Source organism: Ornithorhynchus anatinus, chromosome 5, assembly GCF_004115215.2.
Source record: "Ornithorhynchus anatinus isolate Pmale09 chromosome 5, mOrnAna1.pri.v4, whole genome shotgun sequence".
NCBI lineage: Eukaryota > Metazoa > Chordata > Mammalia > Monotremata > Ornithorhynchidae > Ornithorhynchus > Ornithorhynchus anatinus.
The window spans coordinates 75,630,972-75,658,461 of record NC_041732.1 but is presented as its reverse complement, the minus strand read 5'-3'; the positions used below and the strand labels follow the sequence as shown (position 1 = coordinate 75,658,461).

General features: G+C 52.0%; 2 protein-coding genes across 2 annotated transcripts in view; both read right to left on the bottom strand.

Annotated features, from left to right (window-relative positions):
• Positions 1–289: 289 nt before the first annotated feature.
• LOC103165407 (multiple epidermal growth factor-like domains protein 6) lies at positions 290–18,105 on the bottom strand. Its single transcript, XM_029065971.1, has 10 exons — positions 18,062–18,105; positions 15,980–16,074; positions 14,771–14,899; positions 12,661–12,789; positions 8,853–8,981; positions 8,417–8,545; positions 7,650–7,778; positions 6,356–6,484; positions 2,073–2,123; positions 290–1,156 (listed from the first exon to the last, which is right to left on the bottom strand). Exons 1-10 carry the CDS (start codon positions 18,103–18,105, stop codon positions 1,092–1,094), a joined length of 1,029 nt encoding a protein of 342 aa, XP_028921804.1. The 3' UTR covers positions 290–1,091.
• Positions 18,068–27,490, bottom strand: part of MEGF6 (multiple EGF like domains 6) — a 287,988-nt gene continuing 278,565 nt past the window's right edge. Inside the window, exons 26-30 of the mRNA XM_029065970.1 lie at positions 23,887–24,015; positions 22,953–23,081; positions 22,370–22,497; positions 18,519–18,646; positions 18,068–18,190 (exon numbers count right to left, since the gene is read on the bottom strand). Of these exons, the coding sequence (XP_028921803.1) occupies positions 18,602–18,646; positions 22,370–22,497; positions 22,953–23,081; positions 23,887–24,015 (431 nt within the window). The 3' untranslated portion in view covers positions 18,068–18,190; positions 18,519–18,601. The remainder of the gene's footprint in view (positions 18,191–18,518; positions 18,647–22,369; positions 22,498–22,952; positions 23,082–23,886; positions 24,016–27,490) is intronic.

Genomic DNA, 27,490 nt, shown 5'->3' with positions numbered 1-27,490 from the left:
TGGAGGAGGACAAACGTGCTTAGGACCCACAGGACTTTCCTCCTCCCCCTCCTCCTTATCCCTCATCCTCCACCACCAGGGCTGGCCACGGTCCACACGTCCTCTTGGGGGACGTGGGGGGATGCAGGGCAAATGGAGGAGGTGGGGGTGTGCCCGTGCCCACCTCCTCCTTGCTGGGGGAGGTGTTTGTGTGTGTGCGCGTGTCCCTGCTCTGTTCTCTGCAATGTCTCCCACTCATCCCGAAACCCCCCTTCCCTCATCCCCTTCCCAACATACACATGCAACCAAGTGGCAAAAAGGAAATCATTTAATTCATTTGAACATAATGAGCCTGGGGTGGCTCCAGCATTATTGCAATGGGGCTGGGGTTGGGAGGGGTGGGGCGGAGGAAGTACATTACAGCACACTTTGGTGGGGGGATGGGGGCGGTCATACCCGATAAAAGCACCCTCTGGGAGCCGAAGGGTTCAACCCCTGTAGGGATCTCCTCCCCAACCCTTCCCCTTCGGGCCGGGTGCAGAGAACAGGGGATGGGAGTAGGGTTGAGGGGGGGCGGGGGGCGGGGCACAGCACCACCATGTACAGAGTGGGGGTGGGGGTGGGGTTGACCCCCAGGGGATGCGTCTGGGCCGGGCCCGACAGAACATCTTCCCATAAATAGCTTCTATAAATACATGCGGAGACTGCGAGTCCAGCAGAGGAGGGGCTTGGGTATCGGGCTGACCACCAGTCGGCTCTGACAAACCTGCCCCCTGGCATGAGGTGGCGAGGCCAGGCTGGGCACTCTGGGCCGGGGCAGGCATTTCTGGGCCAGGGCGGGCACGCCGGGCCAGGGCTTCTTCGTTCCCTTTGCCGGGACCCTTTCCCTGATCTGAGGTCTGTAAAGAGGCCTGGTTTTTGGGTGGTCCGGCCCCCAGCGGTCCGGAAACGTCCCAGCGAGAGTTTAGGCTGTGGCCTCCGGACGTTGGCTGCAGTTGGCATGGAGCGGGCCCGCCGGGAGGCCCTGAGGCGTGCGTGATGGGCAGAGCCTGCCGGGGACCGTCCCTCTCCTCCTGGCCAGCGGTGGGGGGAGGGGGGAGGCAGCTGGTGCACTAAGGCTTCGCGGTCGGCGCGGTGAGCCCGGGAGCCGTCCTGCAGGCTGGGGGTGGCGGGGGCACTGGGGAAGCAACGGGAGAATGAGACGGGTCTTGGAATCAAGGACGGGGCACGGGGCAGAGGGCAGGGCTGCCAGCTCCTCCAGCACAAACCCCATGAAAGGTACCGGTTCTGGGCTGGGCCCCAACCCTGCTCTGCACACATTATACTTACAATAGTAGAAATTATAACTATTGTGGTATTTAAATGCTCACTATGTGCCGGGCACTATACTAAGTGCCAGGGTAAATGCAAGGTAATTGGGTTGGACACAGTCCCTGTCCCACATAGGTTGTCCAGTCTTAAGTGGAAAGCAACATGGTGTAGGGGGTAGAGGATGGGTCTGGGAGTCGGGAGGTCTTGCGTTCTAATCCTGGCTCCACCACTTGTCTCCTGAGTGGCCTTGGGCAAGTCCCTTCACTTCTCTGAGCCTCGGGTCCCTCATCTGTAAAATGGAGGTGGAGACTGTGAGCCCCATATGGGACAGGGACTGTGTCCAATTTGATTTGTTTGTAACCACTCCAGCGCAGTGCTTAGCACATAGTAAACACTAAACATATCACAATTATTATTATTATTATTCCCCATTTTACAGGTGAGGTAACTGAGGCACCTGAGAGAGGTTGTGACTTGTCCAGGGTCAGACAGCAGCACAGAGCAAAAGGATTGGCTATATCCGTGCAAACCACGGGTAGGAGTTGCAGGAGCTGGCCCGGGCAAGGCGCCCAACTGGCTGAGCGGTGACTTCCCGGAACATCCTCCGGAAGCAGGGGGAGGTGAGACTGTGCCTCAACTGGGCTCCATCCTAACCCTCCTTTGCAGCCAAGCCTGGGAGATCCCTGAGGCTCGCCCCCTCCTTCCCAGCCCCAGGGACCCTCCCCTGTGGAAGGGAGGGAGGGAGAATCAGAGGCCGGGAGTGCCGCAAGCCAAGTTCTTACCGGGGTCCTGGGCCGGAGAGCTGTTACTGGCGGCCAGGTGAGATGGACCCCCTGAAAGGTGATGAAACAATGACATTTAGGGTCTGTGCGCTTGGGACAACAGGTCTACCTGGACCTTGGCTGTCAGCAGTATTCAACCGGTGGTGTTTCCCCACAATACCTGGTGGGTTAACTACCCGGGAGAGTCCAATGCTCGACTGGAAGCTCCCTGAGGGCAGCGATCACGTTTACTATCTCTGTACTCTACCGAGAGTTGAGTACTCTACCGAGAGTTGAGTACAGTACAGTAGGTGCTCAGGTGAATATTACTGATCTGATGAACTAATTACAAGAGGAGACACACATTCTCAGTCCTCAAGGAGCTTCAGTCTAGTGGAGGAAAGATAGACATTAATTAGGATGAAACAGGTGAACAAATAGCTGACTGTGAATATGTAGGTGTTAGAGGTGGCTGTCAGTGGGTCTGAGTTGGGGGTGTATAATTAATCGGGGAAAGCTCCCTGGAGGAGGTGGGAGAGCTGTGATCAGGCAGATTTGAAGGGGGAGGGAGTTCCAGGTGGAAGTTAGCAAGGGGTCGGAGACGGGAGGAAAGGGGAAGTCAAAGCAGTCTTAGTCTGAGCCCTGCTGGGGGCTGTGGAACTTTTACTAGTTGCATGATGAGACTAGAATAATGAAGTGACATAAGGTTACACTCTAATGGAAAGACAAAAATATTTATACTTGGAGTGGTCAAAAACAAATAAAGCAGACATTCTTGAGTGAGAGTAGGAATGAGGGACCTCAGGAGAAGAGTGGGGATTTTTTTTTTAATGGCATTTGATAAGTGCTTCCTATGTGCCAGGTACAGTATAATAATAATGTTGGTATTTGTTAAGCGCTTACTATGTGCACAGCACTGTTCTAAGCACTGGGGTAGATACAGGGTAATCAGGTTGTCCCACGTGAAGCTCACAGTTAATCCCCATTTTACAGATGAGGGACCTGAGGCACAGAGAAGTGAAGTGACTTGCCCACAGTCACACAGCTGACAAGTGGCAGAGCCGGGAGTCGAACCCATGACCTCTGACTCCGAAGCCCAGGCTCTTTCCACTGAGCCACGCTGTACTAAGAGCTGGGGTAGATACAAACCAGTCAGGTTGGATACAGTCCATGTCCCACATGGGGTTCACAGTCTTAATCCCTGATTTACAGATGAGGTAACTGAAGCAGAGAGAAGTTAAGTGGCTTGCCCAAAACCACATAGCAGACAAACAGTGGTGCTGGGATTAGAACCCAGGTCCTTCTGATTCGCAGGCTCGTGTTCTATCCACTAGGCTATGCTGCTTCTCTCTAATTGGGTTAGAGGAGACAGTTGGAGGAGGGCCTTATATCCAGCGGTCAAGAGCTTTTGTTGGATAGGAGACAGGTGGGTCACCCTGAGGAGTTTGAGGTTTATTGCCACCCCCCCCCAACCCTACAGCTACATCTTTACCCCAAAGATCTCCCATCCCTCCCGTTAATCTACTGGGAAAGAGCATGGCAGAGTGGAAAGGGCACAGGTCTGGAAGTCAAAGGACCTGGGCTCTAGTCCCAGATCTGCCACTTACTGCTTTGTGTCCACGGGCACGTCACTTCGTCTCCTGGTGCTTCAGTTCCCTCAGCTGCACAATGGGGAGTCAATCCCCGTGGGTTTTTTTTTAATAGTATTTGTTATATGCGTACTATGTGGTAAACACTGTTCTGAGCGCTGGGGTAGGTACAAGTTCATTAGATCAGACACCATCCCTGTCCTGCGTGGGGCTCACAGTCTAACTAGGGGGAGGACAAGTATTTAATTCCCGTTTTACAGATGAGGGAACTGAGGCACAGAGAAGTTAAGTGACTGTTCTCCCTCCTACTTGGACTGTGAGCCCCACGTGGAATCTGATTATCTCGTATCTACCCCGGGGCTTATTACGGTGCTTGGTACATAGTAAATGCTTAACAACAATAACAATAACACTAATAAATTATTATTATGGCATTCGTTAAGGGTTTACTATAACCATAATAAATTATAATTAATAATAATATTACTAGCTCGATGAGTGCTCACACCTGCTGCTCCCCCAGCAAGATTAGATCCCGGTCCCCCACCGTTCCGGGAAATCAGTGGGGTAAGCGGTAACTTTCAGCGTTGGGACCCCTAGGCCGCCCTCTCCTTCGGCCCCAGAGTCGCAGCACTGCACTTGGTCAACAGAGGGCAGGGTTAGACCAGTTGGATCAGGGCCTGCAGAATGTGAGAGAAAGTGCTTGTGTGCTTGCTTTCCTTTCTTTCTTTCTTTCTTTCTTTCTTTCTTTCTTTCTTTCTTTCTTTCTTTCTTTCTTTCTTTCTTTCTTTCTTTCTTTCTTTCTTTCTTTCTTTCTTTCTTTCTTTCTTTCTTTCTTTCTTCCTTTCTTCCTTTCTTCCTTTCTTCCTTTCTTCCTTTCTGTCCTTTCTTCCTTTCTTCCTTTCTTCCTTTCTGTCCTTTCTTTCTTTCTCTTCTTTCTCTCTTTCTGTCTTTCTTTCTGTCTTTTTGTCCTTTCTTTCTTTCTTTCTTTCTTTCTTTCTTCTTTCTTTCTTTCTTTCTTTCTTTCTTTCTTTCTTTCTTTCTTTCTTTCTTTCTTTCTTTCTTTCTTTCTCTCTCTCTCTCTTCTCTCTCTCTCTCTCTCTTTCTTTCTTTCTTTCTTTCTCTCTCTCTCTTTCACTCTTTTTCTCTTTCTTTCTGTTCTTTCTTTCTTTCTTTCTTTCTTTCTTTCTTTCTTTCTTTCTTTCTTTCTTTCTTTCTTTCTTTCTTTCTTTCCTTCTTTCTGTCTTTCTGTTCTTTCTCTCTCTCTCTCTTTCTCGCTGTCTTTCTGTTCTTTCTTTCTTTCTCTCTCTCTCTTTCTCTCTGTCTTTCTGTTCTTTCTATCTGTCTTTCTGTTCTTTCTTTCTTTCTCTCTCTCTGTCTTTCTGTCCTTTCTTTCTGTTCCTTCTTTCTTTCTTTCTTTCTTTCTTTTTCTTTCTTTCTTTCTTTCTTTCTTTCTTTCTTTCTTTCTTTCTTTTCTTTCTTTCTTTCTTTCTTTCTTTCTTTCTTTCTTTCTTTCTTCTTTCTTTCTTTCTTTCTTTCTTTCTTTCTTTCTTCTTTCTCTCTTTCTCTCTTTCTCTCTCTCTCTCTCTCTCTTTCTTTCTCTCTCTCTTTCTTTCCGTCTTTCCTTCTTTTTGTCTGTCTTTCTCTCTCTCTCTTTTACCGTCCTCTCTTTCTTTCCGTCTTTCCTTCTTTTTGTCTGTCTTTCTCTCTCTCTCTTTTACCGTCCTCTCTCCCTCTCTCTTTCTCTCTCTTTCTCCCTCTCTTTCTCTCTCCCTCTCTCTCTCTCTCTCTCTTTTTCCTTCTTCTCCTTCTCTCTCACTCCCCCCTCCCAACACACCCACACTACTGGCACAGTTGGCAAGATGGTAGGGCACCAGCTCTTACGGAGTCTGAGCTCCCCGGGGTTAAAGCTGCACCAGGATCCCCTCATCTTTCCTGGCAGAGCCAAGGCCCCAAGGAAATTGGGTATGACAGCAGAGCTCCTCCCTCCGGCAACTCCCTCTCCTCAAGGATCAGCCACGGATTTTCTCTCACCCCCTGCTGGCACTGGTAGGGGTTGGGTCTTGTCCTTCACCCCCAGCTCCGAGTCAGGTGGTCCCCGGCGGTCCGGGTGGAGCGGGCCAACTGGTACCTTCCCGGGCAAGGTGTGTCCGAAAGGCGCCGGTGGAGGCAGACGGCACCGGCCGTTCGGGCGTCACAGGCGGCCCGCTCCCCTCGGCCAGGTCGCAGTCAGACGCGCAGCGGGGCCGAACGCCGGTTGCACGCTGCAGGCCTGGAGGCAGGGGAGGGAGGGGCAGTGGGCCCAGGCGGCTGAGGCTGGTCTGGGGTGAAAGTCCCATGCCGCTGGGACTCCCGGGGCCTAGGAGGCGGCTCTCCCACCCCGCCAAGGTACAGGTCCCCCTCTGGCCACACCGGCAGGCCCAGCGTGTCTGAGCCAGCTGGTAGCAGGCCCTGAGGGCTGGATGGCACACACCTTCAAGTCGGTACTGCGCTGCTATTCTAGTTTCCTGGGGCCGAGGGAGAGGCAGGCACCGCCCTCACCCCCAGTCGGCCGGTGAGGATTTGGGAAGGGAGGTTCTCACCCAGCAGGACGGAGGCAGAACCCGGACTAACCCTCGGGTCTCTGGACTTGTACCCCTGTGCTCTTGCCTGTGCTCAGTCCCCCGTTACTGCCTTCTCCTCCCCTGGCCCCTCTGACCCAGGGCCCACACTCACCCAGTTCACACTTGGCTCCCATTTTCCCTGGCGGACAGAGGCACAAGCCAGTGGCAGGGTCACACGGAGCACCCCCTTCACATTCACACACCTGGTGGCAGTCTGCCCCAAACGTGCCGGGCCTGCAACCTGCGGGAACAAAGGGGAATGATCCAGGGGTTGGACGTGATCCCCTGCCCTCCCTCCTCTGCGGCAGACATGACAAGAACCCCCATTGGTTACCCATCCACCTCCTCATCAAAAAAAGAAAAAACAACCACTACTCACCATTGGCTTTAAAGCGGTCAATCACCTTGCCCCTTCCTACCTCACCTTGCTACTCTCCTACTACACCCCAACCAGGACACTTTGCTCCTCTAACGCAAACCTTCACACTGTACCTCAGTCTCACTGCCAATCTCTCACCCGTGTCCCGTCTCTGGCCTGGAAAGCCCTCCCTCCTCATATCCAACAGACAGTTACTCTCCCTGGTCTTCAAAGCCTTATTAAAAGCCCATCACTTCGAGGGGCCTTCCCTGACTAAGTCCTCTTTTCCTTTTCTCCACCTCCCTTCTGCGTCGCCCTGACCTGCACCCTTTATTCATCCCCACCTCCCAGCCCCACAGGACTTACCTACCTATCTTTGATAAATTTATTTATATTAATATCTGTCTCGCCCTCTAGGCTGTAAGCTTGTTGTGGGCCAGGAATGTGTCTGTTTATTGTTATTTTCATTCATTCAATCATTTATTAAGCACTTACTGTGTGCAGAGCACTGTATTAAGCGCTTGGGAAAGTATAATACAACAATAAATAGTGACATTCCCTGCCCACAGAGAGTTCACAGTTTAGAGGGATATTGATATTGTACTCTACCAAGTGCTTAGTATAGTGCTCTGCACAAAGTAAGCACTCAATGAATCAGATTGACTGATATTAACTGACTACTCCATATTGCCCCAAGGTGCCAAATAGACTTTCCACAGACTCTCCCATCTCCATCGCTAATTCTCCGTCCACTGACGCAACAGCTGTAACTCTCCTCCATCCAACACCCCTGACTCTAACCCCAGGAATCCATCTCTGAATCTACCCAGACTCATCTGGACTCTGTGGATGTTTGTGGCTGAACAGCTTCCTGCAGGAATTGATTCCCGGAACTAACCCTACCCGGGGGGAAGAGGTTGCCCAGCGGTGATACCGAGGGGGAAGTCGCCTCCAACGAGCGCTGGGGCAGCGAATGACCAACCCCCCTTCTGCCACTCTGGGCCCGAATCACCCTGGGATCATTGCAGGGGCCTGTCCAGTCACTCACCCATCTGACAGAACTGTCCCTGGAAGCCGGGGGGGCAGATGCACTGGCCGGTGGCTGGATCACAGACAGCGCTGTTCTGACAGTTGCAGGGGGTCCGGCAGCCTGGGCCATGGAAGCCAGGCAGGCATGCTGCAGAGGTGGAAAGAGCCCCGTTATACCAGGCCGAGATTTGCGGGGGCGCGGGGAGGGGCAGGCGCAGCATTTTTGAGTGGGTCACTCTCATCTCCTGCCCCAAGGGCAGACCAGTGTTCAACAGGGCACTCTGTGCTTATAAGCGTCACAGCCCAGGCCGGGACCTCTTACCCTTTCCACAGTCCCTCCCTTACCAAGTCAACAAAGAGACCACTCCCTCCCCCACAGTGGCATGTCCAAAGTCTCTTCTTTTCTGTTGAACCTGAGAGGAGATTCTGGTCCCGTGGCACAAGCCCATAAACAGCAGCATCTTGAGTCAACGGCCCGATCTGTCTTACCCAGGGCTCTGTCTGACAGAGCACTTGGAAGAGCTGAGTACTGGTTGCCTTCCTGACCCACGCCACCAACCCTTGACGTCAGGGATGGACCCCGACTCTCCCTCCAGTGATCCAACATGGACCATCCAGGACCCCTGAAGGTACCATCAGTGACCCAGTGTGGACCACTCTTCCTTGGATCCACCTAATCGGCCTTCGGTAGGCCATGGTGCATCATCAGGGCTGGGGCAGACAGCCCAGGGTCCCGGAACTTGGTCCCACCCAGCGGTCCCACCCAGAAGCCCCCACAGTGCTCACCGTGTTCACAGGCTGGGCCGTAGTGCCCCGGGGGGCAGTGGCAGGTACCCGTCTCTCGCTCACACGTCCCATTGTTCTGGCAGAGACACTCGTGGCTGCAGGCAGGGCCGAAGCGGCCGGGCGGGCAGTCTGGGGAGGTCGGGGGGGCGGGGATGGAGAGCAGCGGGACCCCAGCTAAGCCTCCCACCTGGGCCAGGGCTGGGAGCAGGAATTTTCTGGTTCTCACAAGATAGTGCAAAGGGGGTTCAAGACCACAGCCCCTTTCCAACTCTAGGAGCCCATGGCCCTCCCATGCAGCCACTGGCCTCACTCCCCCCGCCCTAAGAACCCCCTGCCTTGCCATAGGCTCACAGCCAGTCCCTTTGGTCCCGCGTGGCTGTTCCCTGCCCCCTGAGGGATGCCCTCCACCCACCTCCGTGCCCGAGGAACCACTCACCCTGCTCACAGTGTGGACCGGTCCACCCCAGACCGCACGAGCAAGCGCCACTCACAGGGTGGCAGATGCCTCCATTCTCACAGGAGCAGGCCAGCGCGCAGCCCAGACCAAACCGGTTCGTGGGGCAGGCTGCCAGGAGGCGTGGGGCCGAGAGAGAGAAAAGGAAATGTCTTAGCCCTCCACAAGCGTCCAAGTCTGGGTGGGATCAGAACTGGTTTGGACCTGGAGAGGGATCCCCATTTATCCTAGGCCTATTACTGTAATTGAAGCTTAGCAACCGTTTAAACGTCTACGCTTTCTGCGGAGTAACATAGGAGGGAAGCGCTTGAGAATAGTCAGAGGCCTTCACTAGACTAATTCCCAGACCCCAAGGGGCTTCCAGGCTAAGAGGAAGACTTACGCTCATAGAAGACAGAGAATGGGTCTATCAATTCTGTTGTACTTTCTCAAGTGCTCTGCACACAGTAAGCTCTCAGGGAATACCATTGATTGATTAAGCACTTCTAAGCACTCAGCAATTCACTAGCAAGATAAAGAGCACAGCTGGGATTTTTCAGGGTTCCCCAAAGGTTGGATTTTCCCCAATTATCAATCCAACGATAGTATTTAGTGACCATGTACCACAGGACTTCCCATATTCAAGGCCTTCCTGAAAGCCAGCCAACACACCTTCTCACTAAACCAATCAGTATTTACTGAGCACTTACTGTGTGCAGAGCACTGTACTAAGCACTTGGGAGAATACGAGAGAGTTGGTAGACACATTCCCTGCCCGCAACTAGCTTCCAGTCTAGAGAGGAAGACAATGGTATTTATTGAAATAAACTGGAATGAATAAATTCAATAAGTGAATAAATTAATTGAATTAAACTGCCTGTTTACTTGGTTTTATTGTCTTTCTCTTCCCTTCTAGATTGTGAGCCCGTTGTGGTCAGGGATTTTCTCTGTTGCTGAATTATATTTTCCAAGCGCTTAGTACAGTGCTCTGCAGACAGAAAGCACTCAATAAATATAATCAAATAATAATAATAATAATAATGTTGGTATTTGTTAAGCGCTTACTATGTGCCGAGCACTGTTCTAAGCGCTGGGGTAGACATAGGGGAATCAGGATGACCCACGTGGGGCTCACAGTCTTAATCCCCATTTTACAGATGAGGGAACTGAGGCACAGAGAAGTGAAGTGACTTGCCCACAGTCACACAGCCGACAAGTGGCAGAGCTGGGATTCGAACTCATGAGTCCTGACTCCAAAGCCCATGCTCTTTCCACTGAGCCACGCAAATGAATGAATTCAGCACTTACTGTGTGCAGAGCACTATAGTAAGCGCTTGGGAGAGTACAATACCGCCGAGTTGGTAGATGTTCCTTGTCTACAAGGAGCTTACATTCTAGAAGGGGAGACGATGGTATTTACTGAGCACTTTCTGTGTGCAGAGTACTGTACTATGTGCTGGGGAGAGTACAATACAGCAGAATTGGTAGACATTACCTACCCAAAAGGAGCTTACAGACGCTGATTAATTCCCAGCATCCGGAGTCATATAAAACCACAAGTCATCTCCGGAACTCGCGTATCTCTCTACCATCTGTACTTCTGAACTCTTCTGACTCCTGACCCGGGGCTCCCGGATCCCAAATGGGCCCCCTTAATCTGGGGGAGCCTCATGTTGCCTCAGTTATCCACAATGCCAATGGATAATGGGGTTAACGTCAATTATTCCGGATAACGAAAGAATGCTACGTACTTGTTTGTTCTAAAGAGCACTTCCACTCTCACGCTGCTCTCCTGCTCTTTTATCTGCACAAAAGGCAGGGAAGGGCAAGGATTATCCTTCCTAAGAGCAAGACCCAGAGAAGTTATGCCACTTGCCCAAGGTCACAGAGCCAATCTGTGGCAGAGTTTCTATTAGAATCCAGAGTCTTAGCTCCAACCCAGTGATATGACTTGCAGATCGGAGCTCCTGCCATCCTTTGCCAGCTTCTTTTCTGCCTCTCACCCACTAAAGGTGAGGGTCCCTCTCTGTTCCCCATTCACACCCACTTCTTCAGTGAGCTCAACTGCTCCCATGACTTCAGCTACCATCTCTGCATGGATGTCACCCCAATCTCTCTCTTCAGCCCCAGCCCTCTCCTTCTTTACAGTTGCACCTTTTCTTTTGCCTTCAGGACATCTCTCCTGAAGTGCAGTGGCCCATATCACTGCAAACTCAAGATGTTTGCATCTCTCTTTCTAAACCCTCCCCCCACTGCAAATTTTAGCATCACTTGAAAAACATCACCATCTTCCCTGACTCAAAAGCCTGACACCTTGGAATATCCTTGACTCTTTTCTCTCCTTCAGTTCCACATATTCAGTGAGTCATCAAATCCTTCCAGTTCTGCCTTCAAAACATCTACAGAATCCACCCCTTCTTCTACATACAAACTGTTACTATGCTGATCCATGTACTTGTCACATTCCGTCTCAAATGTCCACTTCGCTTTTCCCTCTAGACAGCAAGCTCGTTATGGGCAGGGAACGCGTCTGCTAATTCGGTTGAACTCTCTCCCGAGCGCTGAATACATTGATCAGCAAAAGTGCTCGATAAATACCATCCACTGATTGACTACCGCATTAGCCTCCTCGCTGACCTCCCTGCCTCCAGAGCCTCTCCACTCCAATCCCTACTTTTATCTGCTGCCCAGATCACCTTGGTCAAATAAAGTTGTGGACACAACTCGGCACTCTTCACGAACCTCCAGTGGGGTGCCCATCCATCTCCACAAAAAGCAGAAATGCTTAACTTTAGAAATGCTTAACTTAGCTTTAAAGCACTCAATCAGTGCCTCCTAACCTATCCTCCTTCCTCTCATACTGCATACCCAGTCTACTCACTTTGCTCCTCTGACACCAACCTATTCACTGTGCCTCACTCTCTCTCTCTCTCTCATTGCATTCTCTAAGTTCTTATTTCCCTCATCCATCCTCCCCTCTGCATGCCCTCTGCAATTGGCTTAGTACCCTGAAACATTTTGACATTCACCCCAGTTCCCCAGCACATCTCCTTATACTCTACTAATGCCCCTATCTGTAATTCATTTTAATGTTTGTCTTCCCAGTAGACTGTAAGCTCCTTGTGGGCAGGGATTGTTTCTGTAGCACTTAATCCACTTCTCTGCACACAGGAAGAGCTCAATAAATACCACTGATCGATTGACCCCTTGCTCTCTCCCTCCCTCCTGCCTGGAACCCCTTCCTGATTCAGATCGGACAGACCACCACTCTCTCCATCTTCAGAGCTCGACTAAAATTACTTTTCCGTGAAGGCTTCCCTGACCAATCTCTAAAACTTCTTGTGGGCAGGGAACAGTGTCTACCAACTCTCTTATACTGTACTCTCCCAAGCACTTAGTACAGTGCTCTGCATAAAGTGCTTAATAAATACTATTGAAGTGCTCACTAAATACCACTGATTGTTCTTACCCTATCTTCTCTCCCTACTGCCTCAAGCACACACTTGTGTCCATACCTAAGCACTTGGATATTGCCACCCCAAAGCATTTCTTTATTGTCTATTACATCCCCCTTTCTATAATTTATGTTTATGTCTGTCTCCCCACTAGAGTGTAAGGTCTTTAGGGCAGAGATTGTGTCCACCAACTCTGTTATATTGTACTCCCCAAGTGCTAAGTACAGTGCTCTGCATACAGTAAGCACTTAATAAATACCATTGATTGATGGATGGATGGATGAATGAGGCTGTCTCCATTCTCACTCTCTGCAGGGCAAAAGATGAGGTTTCTCCTGGCTTCGGCGAGGACTTACCGTGCTCACAGCGGGGGCCAGTCCTCCCAGCTGGGCAGATGCAGGTACCTCGCACGGGGTCGCAGCCAGCGCCCTCCCCACAAGCACACACATGGGCACAGTCTTTGCCGAAACGTCCAGCCGGGCAAGCTGCGGGGGGAAGCACAGTCAGAGCCCCACTTTTCAGCACAGCCCCTTGGTAGCACTGGCCCAGGAACAGCTCTCAACCGGCTCTGCCTAAATGGCCGGCAAGAAAGAGGGAAAAGAAATCCTGCAGGAATGGTCTCAGGTCCCCTGGATTTGGCACTGATTCAGCAAGCAAAATCTTCCCAAGGGATTTGATCCTTCTGAGGACTAAAAGGAGAAACATTGTGGCCTAGTGAATAGGGCATGGGCCTGGGAGTCAGAAGGACGTGGTTCTAATCCTGGCTCTGCCACTTGGCTGTGTGACCTTGGGCAAGTCACTTCACTTCTCTGGGCCTCAGTTATCTCATCTGCAAAATGGGGATTAGACTAAGTCTGATGTGGGACAGGGACTGGGTCCAACTCAATTTGCTTGTATCCCCCCCACAATACTTAGCAGACTGCCTGGCACATAGTAAGAGCTTAACAAATACCTTTGGGGTTTTTTTCCTTCTGGGCCTTCCCAACTATCCAGGGGCCTCAGGGCATCTAAACTGAGGTTTCCGCATCCTGCAGAAGTTGAGGCCGGGCCTGGGGCTGTGGTCCTAAACTATGGGGGTGCTAATCCCATTGCTCACCCTCAACCTGCAGCTCACCCTGTCCCTGAGGAAAAGCCACAATAGCTGTGGCTTTCCTAAGGGAGGATGAGGGAGATCGATCTGTCTGCGGGACCTCCAACGTAAAGGGGCTGATTTCTTTATAGTTTGTTCTGGTCTGTCAGGGTTATTTTAGTTCACCAAGTTCACTAGTTGACCCTGGCCTGTCAGCTACTGCTTCATGTCCTCACAGCTAGCTCAGGAGAGGCCCAGGTCTGGAGACACGAACTCTCTGCTCTTGACGTGGTTGAGCCATAACTGTCATATCTTCAGTACAGATGTGGACAAGAATGGCTCCCCTAGACAATCTCAAAATGACGGACTCAGAGTCTGGGGGGCGGGGGGAACGGGAAGGCTAATGTCCCCCCCACCTTCCAGGGTCCTGGGCCCACTGCCTCCAGGGGACCAGGAACAAGCTGACACGGGACTCGCTTTTCCCTCGGTCTTTCATCTGAAGCTGGGCTCACTGGCAGTGTGGGATAAGGGTGGAGGGGGGCAGCTCCCCTGTTCCACCCTGGGATTTACTGGAAAAGTCCTTTCTGGCCAGGTTATTCCTGGGCGGGAGTGGCTCCTCCCACACGGGGTTGGACAGGAAACATGGAGCCAGAAACATTGTCTTGTTCCAAGGAGACATCCAGGATATTGGGAGCCGTGATGGCGGGGGACCTTGGGGTGGGGAGTGGGCGGCCGTAGCAGCAGGGACCAGGTTCAGGGACTGTGAGCGGGGGGACCATGATGGGAGCGATGGGACCGTGGCGGAAGGAACCACAGAGGTGACCAGGATGTGGAGCAAGGCTCCTGGCTTCGTGCTCTTTGCAGGCCCCGGGTGCCAGGTGAGCTAATGCAGGGGTAGATGGGCATGAATCATTCTCTCCAGGATTGCCGGGTCAGTGTTTAGCTGCGACTCAGCCCACCCAGGCCTTGTCTGGACTGGGGCTGGCCCCAGGCAGGAAGGCCCTGTCCCCCACCTTCCAGCTCTTGTTTTGGATTGACATCCCAGTTCTCCGGATGTTTGTCGATCCTGAGAGAGCAGCCTTCACCACTTGCCTCCTATCCCACAAGTTCTCCCCTCGATCCAGCCCAACTTCCTCGTGCTGCAATTTCAACCTATTTACTCTCATCCGAGAGAATGACAGGCCCTCTCTGGGCCTCTGCCCAATTATCAAGTGCCCACCCTGCGGCTTTCTATTTTCCCAGCTGGGGACCCCCAGCTGGGGGTATTTATTGAGTGCCAACGGGGGCACAGCACTGTGCGAGCTCTCAGATGAGCATAGTACAGAGAAGAGCCAATTCTCTCCCTCGGTGAGGTTTTGGTCAGACGGGCCCACCCCCGCAGTCTAGGCCCCGCTTACCGACGCTGCAGTCAGCACCGACGAAACCGGGCGGACAGCAGCACTGACCCGTGGTGGGCTCACAGAAGCCCCCGTTCCTGCAGCCGCAGAGCCTTTCGCAGTTGGGGCCATAGCGTCCGGAAGGGCACTCTGTGGAATGGGGAGAAAGACCAGGTTAGCCTAGGGAAGTCTGAGAGCATCTGTAACTGCTTCTTGCTGCAAGAGAGGGGACAGAGCAGGCATAGAGCCAACATAGAAACAGCGTGGCTTAGTGGGTAGAGTCTGGGCCTCAGAGTCAGAAGGACCTGTGTTCTAATGCTGGCTCTACCACTTGTCTCCTGTGTGACCTTGGGAAAGTCACTTCACTTCTCTGGGCCTCGGTTACCTCATATGTAAATGGGGATTAAGACTGTGAGCCCCATGTGGAGCAGGACTGAGTCCAATCTGATTACCTTATATCTACCCAAGTGCATAATACAGTGTTTGATACATAGTAAGCACTTAACAAATACCATTTTAAAAAAAGGTCAAATTGGGAGGTTTCTAGCCCCTTTTGGAAGCCGCCGGACTTGGATGAAGAGCCAGAGCGAAGGAGGCACACCGTTTTTCACAGACACCTGTCTCTGTTGTCAGATTAGGGGAAGCAGCATGACTTAGTTGATAGAGCACCGGCCTGAGAGTCAGAAGGACTTGCGTTCTAATGTCGGCTCCGGCATTCGTCTGCTGTGTGACCTCGGGTAAGTCACTTTACTTTTCTGGGATTAAGACTGTGAACCCCATACGGACAGGGTCTGTTCATCCTGATTAGCTTGTATCTACCCCAACGCTTAAAACAGTGCCTGGCACATAGTGAGCACTTAACAAATACTATTTAAAAAAAAATAAAGATTTCCAATTCTGTTTTTACCCTCTCTCCTTTTCTCCCATCGAGGCTCCCCCGCAACTCCCTCCAACTCATCGCCTTCATTGTCTTTCTGGGTTTGGTATTCCCCACGTTCCATGAGAGCACTTTTTTGCACTATCAATCAACAGTACTTATTGAGCCCTTATTAGGTACAGACAACTGTACCAAGTGCTTACTGAGCATCAAGATACTCACGAGGCCTTTGCCTAGAAATATTTGCACTCCTGCAGGATATCACTTTATAAAATGACAAGGGGATAGATGTATGCCTCCCCCCAAGGCCCCCAGGAGGATCCTGGCCGAAAGAAAATTCCAGGGACACTCACTGAGCTGACAGCCACTGCCGATGGAAGCCAGATGCGCAGACACACTTCTCCGGTGACAGGGTGGCAGACCTGATGCTCGCCTGAGCACTGCAGACCTGTTCACAGTTCACACCGAAGGTCCCAGGTAGGCAGGGCTGGAAGGAGAGCAAGGAGAGAGAAAACACAGTATGAGCAGGAGGAAGAAATATGCCTATTCCAAACGTCTGTCCCTTTTTAATCAATCATGTATTAAGTGCTTACTGCATGCAGGGCTCTGTACTGGGTGCATACTATGTGCAGAACACTGGGATCAGTGCTTGGGGAAGTAAGAAAGGTAAAAGATTCAAAAGATTGTGCCCTCAAGGAGCTTACAGGTAATGGGGAGACAGGTGCAAAATTATTTAGGGGGGGAGGGAAACGAGAACCATCTTCTCTGGACCATAAGCTCATTGTGGGCAGGGAATGTATCCGTTATTGTTGCATTGCACTCGCCCAAGTGCTTAATACAGTGCTCTGCACACAGTAAGCACTAAATAAATATGATTGAATGAATGGAAAGACAGGAAAGTATCATCATCATCAGTGCTATTCACTGAGCGCTTACTCTGTGCAGAGCACTGTACTAAGTGCTTGGGAGAGTACTATATACTATATAAGAAGCAGCGTGGCTTAATGGAAAGAGCACGGGCTTGGGAGTCGGAGGACATGGGTTCTAATCTCGGCTCTGATACTTGTCTGCTGTGTGACCTTGGGCAAGCCACTTAACTTCTATGTGCCTCACTTACCTCATCTGTCAAATGGGGATTAAAACTGAGCCCCACATGGGGCAACCTGATTACCCTGTATCTACCCCAGCGCTTAGAACAGTGCTTGGCCCACAGTAAGCACTTAACAAATACCATAATCATTATTATTACTATACCACAGCTTACAGTCTAGAGGGGATAAACAGTACACTGAATAAGTGTTTCAGGTGGCTGTCTGGCGGGGAGTGCTGGAATGTGGGAGTGGGAGGGTATAATCTGGGGAGAAGGAAAACTGATCCAGAAGGTCTCCTGGAGGACGTGCCGCCCTCTCCAACAGCATCCCAGGATCCTGGGCCCCAAGCTCTTGGGAGGCAGAGAGCTAGATTCCAGGGGCTGCCTGCTGCTCACATTGCCCACTGTCTGGCAAAAGGAGGCAAACGGTTCGTAGTATAATGAGGAGACCCCGGTACCGGTCCCTCTAGAGTGTAAACTCGTTATAGGCAGGAAACCTGGCAGCTAATTCTGTTATATTGTAATAATAATAATGTTGGTATTTGTTGAGCGCTTACTTTGTGCAGAGCACTGTTCTAAGCGCTGGGGTAGATACAGGGTAATCAGGTTTGTCCCACGTGAGGCTCACAGTCTTCATCCCCATTTTACAGATTGAGGTAACTGAGGCCCAGAGAAGTGAAGTGACTTGCCCACAGTCACACAGCTGACAAGTGGCAGAGCCGGGATTCGAACCCCTAACTCCTCTGACTCCTCTCCCAAGCACTTAGTACAGTGCTATGCACTTAGTAAGTGATCTATAAATACCACTGATTGATTGGGGTGACTTTGGAGTCACGGCCTCCCCTCTTTGGGACTCTCGGCCCCACCCACCAACACGATGGGATCAAGAGGGGAGGGAGAACAGGTATGGAATCCCCATTTTGCAGATGCAGGAAACAGACACGTAAGTGAAGTGAGTTGTCCTAGGTTCTAGAGCAGTGCAAGTGGCGGAGCCAGGATTAGGACCCAGGTCCCCCCGACTCCCAGGTCAGTGCTCTGAGCACTAGGTTCACGTGTCCCGTCCCTCTCTGTTTCACCCATTCTCTCTTCGAGGAACGGTTTCTTCTTGTTGCCCAGCCCTGGCCCTCCCGGCGGCACCCCTGCTTCCCTCCCTCCCTCTTTCCCTGGTCCCAGCCCAGCTCCTCTCCCGCCTCCTGAATGGCCAAGCCCCAGGCAGAACTGGCCGGCTCCACTTTTCACGCTGACCCAGGTGCCCACCGTCCAGGTTTGGACTTGCCATCCTGCCCCCACCCCCCTCGCCACTGCCGCAGGCGCCTCATCCCATCCCGTCCCGCCCGGGCCTTACCCTGCTCGCAGCCATGGCCGGTGGTGCCCGGGGGGCAGCTGCATTCGCCGCTGACGTGGTGGCAGGGGGAGTCGGGGGCACAGGAGCACCGCTGCGCACAGTCCTGGCCAAACCAGCCGGGCAGGCAGGCTGGGTTATGGGGCACAGAGGAAAGCCGGGGTGCCCCTGAGCCTAGGGAACAACCGGCAGAGCCCTGCCCCACGGCCCCTCACGGCTTCTTGTTTCCCAGGGCTAGGAGAGGGCTGAGGTTTCCATGGTGACAGCATCATGATGGGGTGGGGGGTCACTTTGGCCTCACCTCTTGGGAGGCCGGCTGGAGCCAGGGTCAGCCTGGCAAGGCTGCCTTGATCCAGTGTGCCTTCCCCCTCCGGCCCAGGAGTCTCTCTGGGGGCAAACCCCGGCCCCCCGCCCCAACCCAGATGGCCCTGGGTGGGGACCCAGAGTGGGCGACTCTCACCTTTCTCACAGCGTTGTCCCCTCCAGCCCGCGGGGCAGCGGCAGGCCCCCGTGACATGGTGGCAGGTCACTCCATGGCGGCAGTCACACCTGTCTGAGCAGCGCTCCCCAAACGTGCCCTCGCACAGGCTGCAGCAATTCAAGACCAAAAGGGGCGGGGGGTGGGGGGGGGGGGTGGTGGTGGATGGAAGGGACGGGGAAGAGGAGATAAGGGGACAAGGAGGAGGGGAGGGGAGAGCAGAACCTCAGCCGGGTACTCCTCACCTGGCCAGTTTAAACCTCCTCCCTCCCTGGCAGCAGGAGGAATGTGTGCTGTGTTTAGTCTACGTTTCTCATTTTTGGGTAAACTTGGGGTAGAGTTTCAGGATTCGGTCTGCAGGGTGATGGACTCTCCTGGAATTCCCAGAGACAGAGAGCAAGGAGAGGAAGTGGGGGAGAGCTCTGCTTATGACTGTGCGGTTTTTCAGGCGGGAAGGGCTGGGCTGAGGGAAAGATTCCCAGCCTGGCTCGAAGCCCTTTGCATTTTCCTGCTTTCACACTGCTCCCCACCCTCTCATCAAACAAGATGGACACAAGCAGAGAGCGGGCAGGCCTGGAGGCTTCAGAAGCAAGGGAGTGGACAGCATTGGGCACAGTATGGGCTTAGAGAGTGTATTTGTGAGAGAGATTGGACAGGAATGAGAGTGGGTATGTGTGTGTGTGCATGAGAGTCAGTTAATCATATTTATTGAGCACTTACTGTGTGCAGAGCACTGTACTAAGCCTCTGGGAGAGTACCGTATAGCAGACATATTCCATGCCCACATTGAACTTACAGTTGTGTGTGTGTGTGTGTTTCCCTAACTAAGCCTCCCTTTCCTTTTCTCTCACTCCCTTCTGCATCACCCTGACCTGCTCTCTTTATTCATCCCCACTCCCAGCCCCACAGCACTTATGTACACATCTGCAATTTATTTATTTATATTAATGTCTGTTTCCCCCTCTAGACTGTAAGCTCATGGTGGGTAGGGAGTGTGTCTGTTTATTGTTATACTGTACTCTCCCAAGTGCTTAGTTCAGTGCCCTGCACACAACGCTCAATAAATATGACTGAATGAATGTATGTTTAGACCCTGAATTTCTGTTCCCCAAATCCTACAGTAGCAGGGCGAGAGGCCCCCTTTGGAGCTGAAAGGTGGCGAGATCAAGACAAAGAGCAGAAATGTCTCCCTCCATTTGGCCGGGTGGGCAGAGAGGATGACAGGCATTCAGCATATGGAATTAATTCCCACAGGAAATTGCGTAGGTGAGATAAAGAAATGTTCAAAGGAGTTGGAAAGAATCATGGACAAGTGTTTCATGCTGCATCACTGGAGGGAGAGTCAGGGACGGAGAGGGGAAAGTCAGGAGTGCTGAATGGTCCACGGTAATCCATGCTGGGTCACTGGAGGGAGAATCAGGGTTAGAAGGGAGAATCAAAGGTGTTGGATGGTCCACGCTGGGTCCCTGGAGGGAGAGATAGGGGTGGAGAGGAGAGAGTTAGGGGTGTTAAATGGTCCTTGCCAGGTCGGTCCCTGGAGGGAGTCAGTGACTGGGGAATTAAGGGTGTTGGTGGGTCCATCTCTGACTAGGGGGTGAATGTTCAGGAAGATAACCAGCAGTGGTTCTCCAAGCTTCCTGTTGCCGCTGGGCAGACCACAGGGCTGACCCAGTAATGACATCATCCACAGTCAGATGATCACAGTCAGGCAAGGACCATCTAACACCCCTAACTCTCTCCTCTCCACCCCTATCTCTCCCTCCAGGGACCCAGGGTGGACCAACCAACACCTCTGATTCTCCCTCCAGTGACCCAGCATGGATTAGCATGGACCATTCAACATCATGCTGTTCAAGCCAGGTTCCGTCCATGCCACTTGGATCCCTGGGGGAGGGCTCTGGGAAGACAGAGTTCACCACACCTCCAGATAAAGCACTTCCCAAATACTCAGAACTCAGACATAAGGAGTTTAGTTTAAGGAGAGAAGGAGGGGACCATTCATTCATACTATAGTATTTATTGAGCGCTTCCCCACTCTTAAAGAGTCGGCTTTGTCCTGCCCACAGACTATTAGAAATAGTCAGAAAAATAGGGATTAAATCCCTATTCTCCCTCCTACTTACTGTGAGCCCCATGTGGGACCTGATTATCTTCTACCTACCCTAGCGCTTATTACAGTTCTTGGCACAAAATGCTTAACAACTATTTATTATTATTAAGTGCACTCCCAGTTCTTCAATGATGTGTGTTTTCACTACACGTTTTTGCTAGTAGCTTGTACAGGAACTGGGGAAGTTTTGTCTCCACTGTAAGGCCAGTTAGATCTAGGATGCCTGCGGTTGTTGGCAGAGACAGTTGATATATGCCCGCATGTGGGCATCGGTCCCTGTGACTTCCAGAGTGTGAAAGGGCTCCTGAATGTGAGCTTTTACAAGAATGCCACCTTTATGTTTTGGGAGATCCAATTGCAGAGGCCAAGATGTACGTTCACAAGTCACCGAGACTACTACCAGAGTATCCCCAGCAGGTAGGAAGGGGAAAACAGAAAGGGTCCCCTCTCCTGAATATGAGAGGTTCTGCACAACTTGTTGATTGGCCTTCATTCTGGATGACGTCTCTGACTGTTAGAAAATGTAGTTCCCAAGGAGTGGTAGGTGCAAGACAGACCACCATTCTCCCCACCTTCAAAATCCTCCTAAAATCACATCTCCTCCAAGAGGCCTTTCCTGATGAAGCCCTCGTTTCCCCATCTACCCTTCCCTCTGAGTCACTTATGCATTTGACTATGTACCCCTTAAATACTTCGATAGTCACCCCATCCCCACAGCACTTACTCACATATCCAGCGCTTAGTACAGTGCCTGGCACATAGTAAGCACTTAACAAATGCCGTAATTATTATTATTATATCCTTTTTGTCTACTATTTCCCCTATCTATAATTGATATTAACATCTGTCTCTTCTGTAGACTGTAAGCTTCTTGTGGGCAGGGAGCATATCTCCCAATTCTACCAAATTGTACTTTCTCAAGTGTTTAGCACAGTGCTCTGCACACAGTAAGCACTCCATAAATTGACTGATGGATTTTTGACCCCCCTGCCCAGTTGGCACAGGAATCTGACCTGCACAGGGCAGAGAGTGGAAGCTGAACTGGGCCAGACTTCTCCCCTCGGCGTGATAATGGTGGGATCTGGAGGCTCCTTGTGCAAATGCTTACATACACATGTTCCCAGCCAGCCACCGCCAAGCTTAACTCTGGTCTTAATAACCGATCCCTGGATGGGGAGGGTGGGTCTGGGAGTCAGGAAACCACAGTTCTAATCCCAGCTCCGCTGTGAGCCTGCTGTATGATCTTCATCTTTTTGAGCCTCTATTTTCTCATATGCAAAAAGGGTATTAAATGCTCACTCTCCTTCCCTCTTGGACTGGGAATCCTATTTTTGGAGAGGGACTGTGTTTAATCAGACTGTTTTGCATCCATTCATTGTCGAATTCATTGAGCACTTACTGTGTGCAGAACACTGTACAAGGCACTTGGGAGAGTACAATGTAACAATAGACAACACACATCCCCTGCCCGCAATGAGCTTACATCAACCCCAGGGCTCAGCACATAGTAAACTGAATATCATAATATCATAATGAATGTCATGATTTTATCTGTGAAGGAGGAGAGTAGGAGGATGGAGAGGATAGGAAGGTAGGGAGGGAATAGAGGAAGAGTCAGGAAGAGGAGGAAGAGTGGAAGAGGAGGAGAGACCCGGGGAGTGTGTCAGAGTGGGCCACCCCAACTCCCTGCCCTCCTCTGAGGCTCGCCCCACCAACCACTTACGGCTCTGGCACTTGTTTCCGGTCCAACCAGCCGGGCAGACACAGTGCCCCGTGTGCCGGTCACACCAGCTCCGTTCAGGCACCCGCAGCTCTCTTGGCAGTTGGCGCCAAACCTCCCCGCGACGCACTCTGGCGAGGGTCAAAAGCAGAGAGACTTTCAGTCAGTTTTCACCACGGTCGGTTGGCATCCTCGGTGTCATTCCCCTGCCAGGAATAGCCAAGGCGCCAAAGGCCTCAGAGAGTGTGGGGAGGGGGACGTGCTCCAGACGTGACCTTATTCACCCTGCACTGCCCTGGGACGTGAGTAGGGGACCTAGTGACCTCCATTTCAGGAGTTCAGTGAGGTTCAGAGAAGGTGCGTGACTCAATCAGGGTCACACAGCAGGTTAGGGGTGAACAAGCTTTGTACTTTCCCTTCCATCAGACTCTCTGTTGGAGATGACGTGGCTATAGAGGGTGGAGGGTGGGGGTGGGAGCAGTCTGGGTAAAAAATGGGGCCCAAAATTGAATCCAGGGCATCTTCTGAACCAAAACCAATTGACCCCCTACCCCCCATCTCTGGGCTCTGCCCCACACAGTCTTACCCTGCTCACAGGCCAGGCCGGCCCACCCCGCTGGACAAGTACAGTGGCCCGTGGCCGGATCACAAGTCCCGCCATTGCGGCACAAGCAGGGTTGGCGGCAGTCAGCACCATATAGGCCAGGCGGGCACGCTGGGAGAGGAAAACAGACAGATATCAGGTGGGCAGTGGATCCCAGGACCAAACATCTCATCTTGGAGCCACCTCTCCCTCCAGACCCAAGGACACCCTTAACGGGATGGCCCGGCCTCCTCCGGGGAAGCCTTCCTCTCCCACAGCTCTGCTAGAATAAGCCAGTGGGTGGGTGGCCAGCTCACACCGGGCAGCGATGATTCCAGTTCAGTCCTCGAGGAGGCCTTCCCTGATTCTCCTCCTCTTCCCCACATCACTTCCTCCCGACCAACTTCCACCTAGTACGTGGGCACCAGTTGTTGGTTGTACTCTGCCCCTGTTTCTGCTCTCCTCCCCTGCCCGGCTCTAAATAGCTTCGGGTTGATCTCCCCCATTAGACCGTAAACTCCTCAAGGGCGGCGCTTGTGTGCTTTACCTCTTTGTTCTCCCCAAGCCTTCAGGACAGTGCGCTGCACACAATGGGGCTCAAAACATATGGTCAGTTGGTGAAATGATTTAGGGTACCAGAATAATAAATGGCTCCTCAAGCCCTGAATGTTTCCATCTCTGCCTTACTTTCAGCGGTGGAGAAGGCCTGGGGATTGTAAGGACTCCTCTCCCAGCCTCCAGTGCACCCCTTTAGCTTCTCCCTTCCCCTCCCACCCAGCCAGAGATTGGGGCTGGGGGCTGGGGTGCCCACTTCAACTCATTTGTCTCCTCTCTGCGCCCCTCCTGAGGCGTGACTGGGCAGACCCTGTGCCACCAGGGCAGGGCGTGGGGGCTGTGGGTTGGGGGAAGAGAGGTTTCCGGAGAGAGGGGGGTTTACCTTGTTGGCATGTGGAGCCCATCCAGCCTGGGGCACACTGGCACTGACCAGTGATGGGGTTGCAGGTGGCCTTGTTGAAGCAGGTGCAGGACTTGCTACAGCCTTCTCCATAACTGAGCTCCGGGCAAGCTGCAGAGAAACAAGGCTACACTGACCATCGTGAAGGTGGCCCAGAGTCCTGTAGTATCTCCCAGTTCATTGTACCCTCACCACATGTGCGAGGGATAGGGAGGACCAGGGCTTGATGGCTCCATTTTACAGGTGAGCAGCTGAAACCCAGCAAGGTGAAGAGACTTGCCCCAGGTCACCCAGCAGGCCCGTGGCAGAGCTGAGATTAGAACCCAGGTCTCCTGGCCTCCAGACCCATGCCCTTTCCATTGGACCCAAACAGGCTCAGGGGCCTCTCCGAGGAGTGCCTACTGAGGCAGACAAGGGGACGTCACCTGCCCCTCAGCAGGGATATCTCCTTGGGAATTTAGGCTTGGAGACCCTCCCATAGTCAGGGCTTGAGGAATGTGTCCTAGTAGAAGGAACAAATAGGACGGGGGTGAGACGACCAGGTTCCAGCCTCAGCTCTACCTGCCCCTGGCCTACTGGGTGATCTTGGGCAAGTCATTTCACCACTCTGGGCCTCAGTTTCCTCATCTGCAAAATGAGGATAAGATGCCTTCTCTCCCTCCCTCAGACCGTACGCCACCTGTTTTGGGTAGGGCCTGGGTCAGATCTTATTACCTCACATCTACCGAGTGCTTGGTGCTTAGGAAGTCCTTAATGTTGACAATAACAACAGCATCAACAGTAACAGTAATAGTCCGCTCACTCCTGCTGGCATCCTCCTCAACAGGGGGCAGAGGGCACCTGTCTGTCCCACTGTTCAAATGGCGACAGTGCCAGGCTGAGGCCAGACAGGACCCTGCCCTGGCAATCCCCACCCGTGCTGGGGCGAAGCGAGGGCAGGCCGAGAGGAGTGTGGGGTTGGCCGGAATCCAACCACAACCATCCAGCTCAGGGAGCGGGAAAACAGCTCACATCACATGAAACTGGGCTAGAAATCCAGGTATCTCAACCACACCAGCACTTTATCTCCTGGAAAGACAGCAGCCCCAGCTGGCCGGATCACGTCTGTCGCTCTTTGCTAAATCCCAGACACCCTGAAAAGGGCCCCAGGAAGGGGTGGAGATCCCAGGATCCGGGGTGCTGGGCCATGTCTATCCGCCTGCCTGGAGACATCGCATTAATAAGAAGCAGCCAAAACCGGACGGAGACAGGCTGCCGGCGAATGGCTGTGGGAGTCCAGACTCAGCAGGTGTCCCCGTCCAACCACCGGGACCAACCCCGAGGCAGGAAGCTGGATCTCACTGGCCCCGTGAGGTTCCGTTTTTCCTGCAAATTCTCTGGCTATTAATTGATGCACTGAATTGAACCACAAAGGGAGAATTGTCGTGGTTTAAGTCATTTACGCATCAGCTTCTGCTCCCAGACCTAGATTCCAGCTCCTACCACTCAGCTCTTAGAACCTTCTTTTATGGTACCTGTTAAGCATTTACTATGTGCCAGGCACTATACTAAGTGCTGGGATAGATACAAGATAGTAATAATAATAATGTTGGTATTTGTTAAGCGCTTATTACGTGCAGAGCACTGTTCTAAGTGCTGGGGTAGATTCAGAGTAATCAGGTTGTCCCACATGAGACTCACAGTTATTCCCCATTTTACAGATGAGGTAACTGAGCACAGAGAAGTGAAGTGACTTGCCCATGGTCACACAGCTAACAAGCAGTGGAGCCGGGATTAGAACCCACGACCTCTGACTCCCGAAGCCCATGCTCTTTCCACTGAGCCACGCTGCTTCAGGTCGGACACAGTCCATGTCCCACATGGAACGCACAGTCTTAATCCCCATTTTACAGATGAGGTATCTGAGGCAGAGGAAGGGAAATGACTTGCCCAAGGTCACACAGTTGGGATTAGAACCCAGACCCTTCTGACTCCCAGTCCTATGCTGCATCGACTAGGCTATGCTGCTTCTAGAACTGCCCCAGACTCAACTAGCCTACCCTGCTTCCTCTATAATAAGTAACAACCCTGCCTCTTGTGTTCCCGTCAAGAGACCATGCAATGAATTTACGAAAAACATTCACGAATGTTTTTGTTTAGATCCAGAGCCTTCTCTCCCAGCAGTTTTTCTCCACAAGTCCAGATGCCTTTTCATTTCTAATGAAAGAATCTGCTAGCTCTGAAAATTCTGTAGTGCTGTCGAGTGAATGGCCAAAAAAAAAAAAAAAAAATCCACAAGCCATCCAAGAGCTTTCGTGAAATTTGAATCTTTCACCTCTTGTGCTCTGTTTTTGTTTTTGTAATGGTATTTAAGTGCTCACTGTGTGCCAGGCACAATTCTAAACTTTGGGGTAGATACAAGCTAAGCAGGTAGGAAACAGTCCATGTCCCACATGGGGCTCCACAGTCTTAACCCCCATTTTAGCAGTGAAGTAACTGAGGCAGAGAAAAGCGAAGTGACTTGTCTAAGGTCACACAGCAGACAAATGGAGGAGTCAGGATTAGAACCCGGGTCCAGGACCCGGGAACTGGCTGGTAAACGGTAGCCCTGAAATCTCTGAGTTCCCAGACCAGAGTTACTCTTTTCAGGCTCTGATCGATTCAAGCTACAAACCGCTGTCCTTCATACTTGACAAAGATGTTACTCATGGTGAAGTTTGCATGTGCATGCGTGTCTTTGTGTGTTTCTGAAAAGGTACACGGTTGCACCCTGGCACCGATGTCCAAGATGGTCTCATGCCTGTGAGTTAGTTTCAAAATAGGATCCAACGCACTGTGTCCTCGGAGTTCACAGCCAGCTCCAGCAGCAGCAGCTGCTCTCTTCTGCCAGTACTCTCCACACTCTGAGGTCCAATTTCTCAGCCCCTATTCTGGCTCCTGTTCCAATTCCTGTTCCCTTTCTCTGTATCTTACCCTTGACAGCTCCTTGAGGTCAGGGATCTGTCTCCCAGCTATATTGTACTCCAAGTGCTTAGTACAGTGCTCTGCAGACAGTCAGCGCTCAATAAATACCACCGTTCGACTGATTGTTGGAGAGAACCCAGGGGTCTCCCTGTCCACACACCCACTGCCGCCCAACTAGAATCAGAGGGAAGGTTGGGGAGTGTCTAGTCTATGTGGAGGGAGGGAGAAGAGAAAAACCTCTGAGGCTACGGCAGCGTGGCTGGATCCCGCCTCTCCTCGAGAGCACTCCCAAACATCACCCCCCCTACAACCCAACCCCTTCCTCCAGGAAAGCCTCCAAGAAGCAGCATGGCCTCCTGGATAAAGCACGGGCCTGGGAGTCAGAAGGACCAGGGTTCTAATCCCAGCTCTGCCACTCGTCTGCTATGTGACCTTGGGCAAGTCACTTCACTTCTCTGTGTCTCTGTTCCCTCATCTGTAAAATGGGAATTAAGACTGTGAACCCTATTAAGACCGTGTCCAACCCGACTAGCTTGTTTCTACCCCAGCACTTAGAACAGCGCCTATTACATAGTAAGCGCTTAACAAACACCACAGTCATTATTATTATTACCGTTAATTCCACCAGGCTGCAGTCACCCAG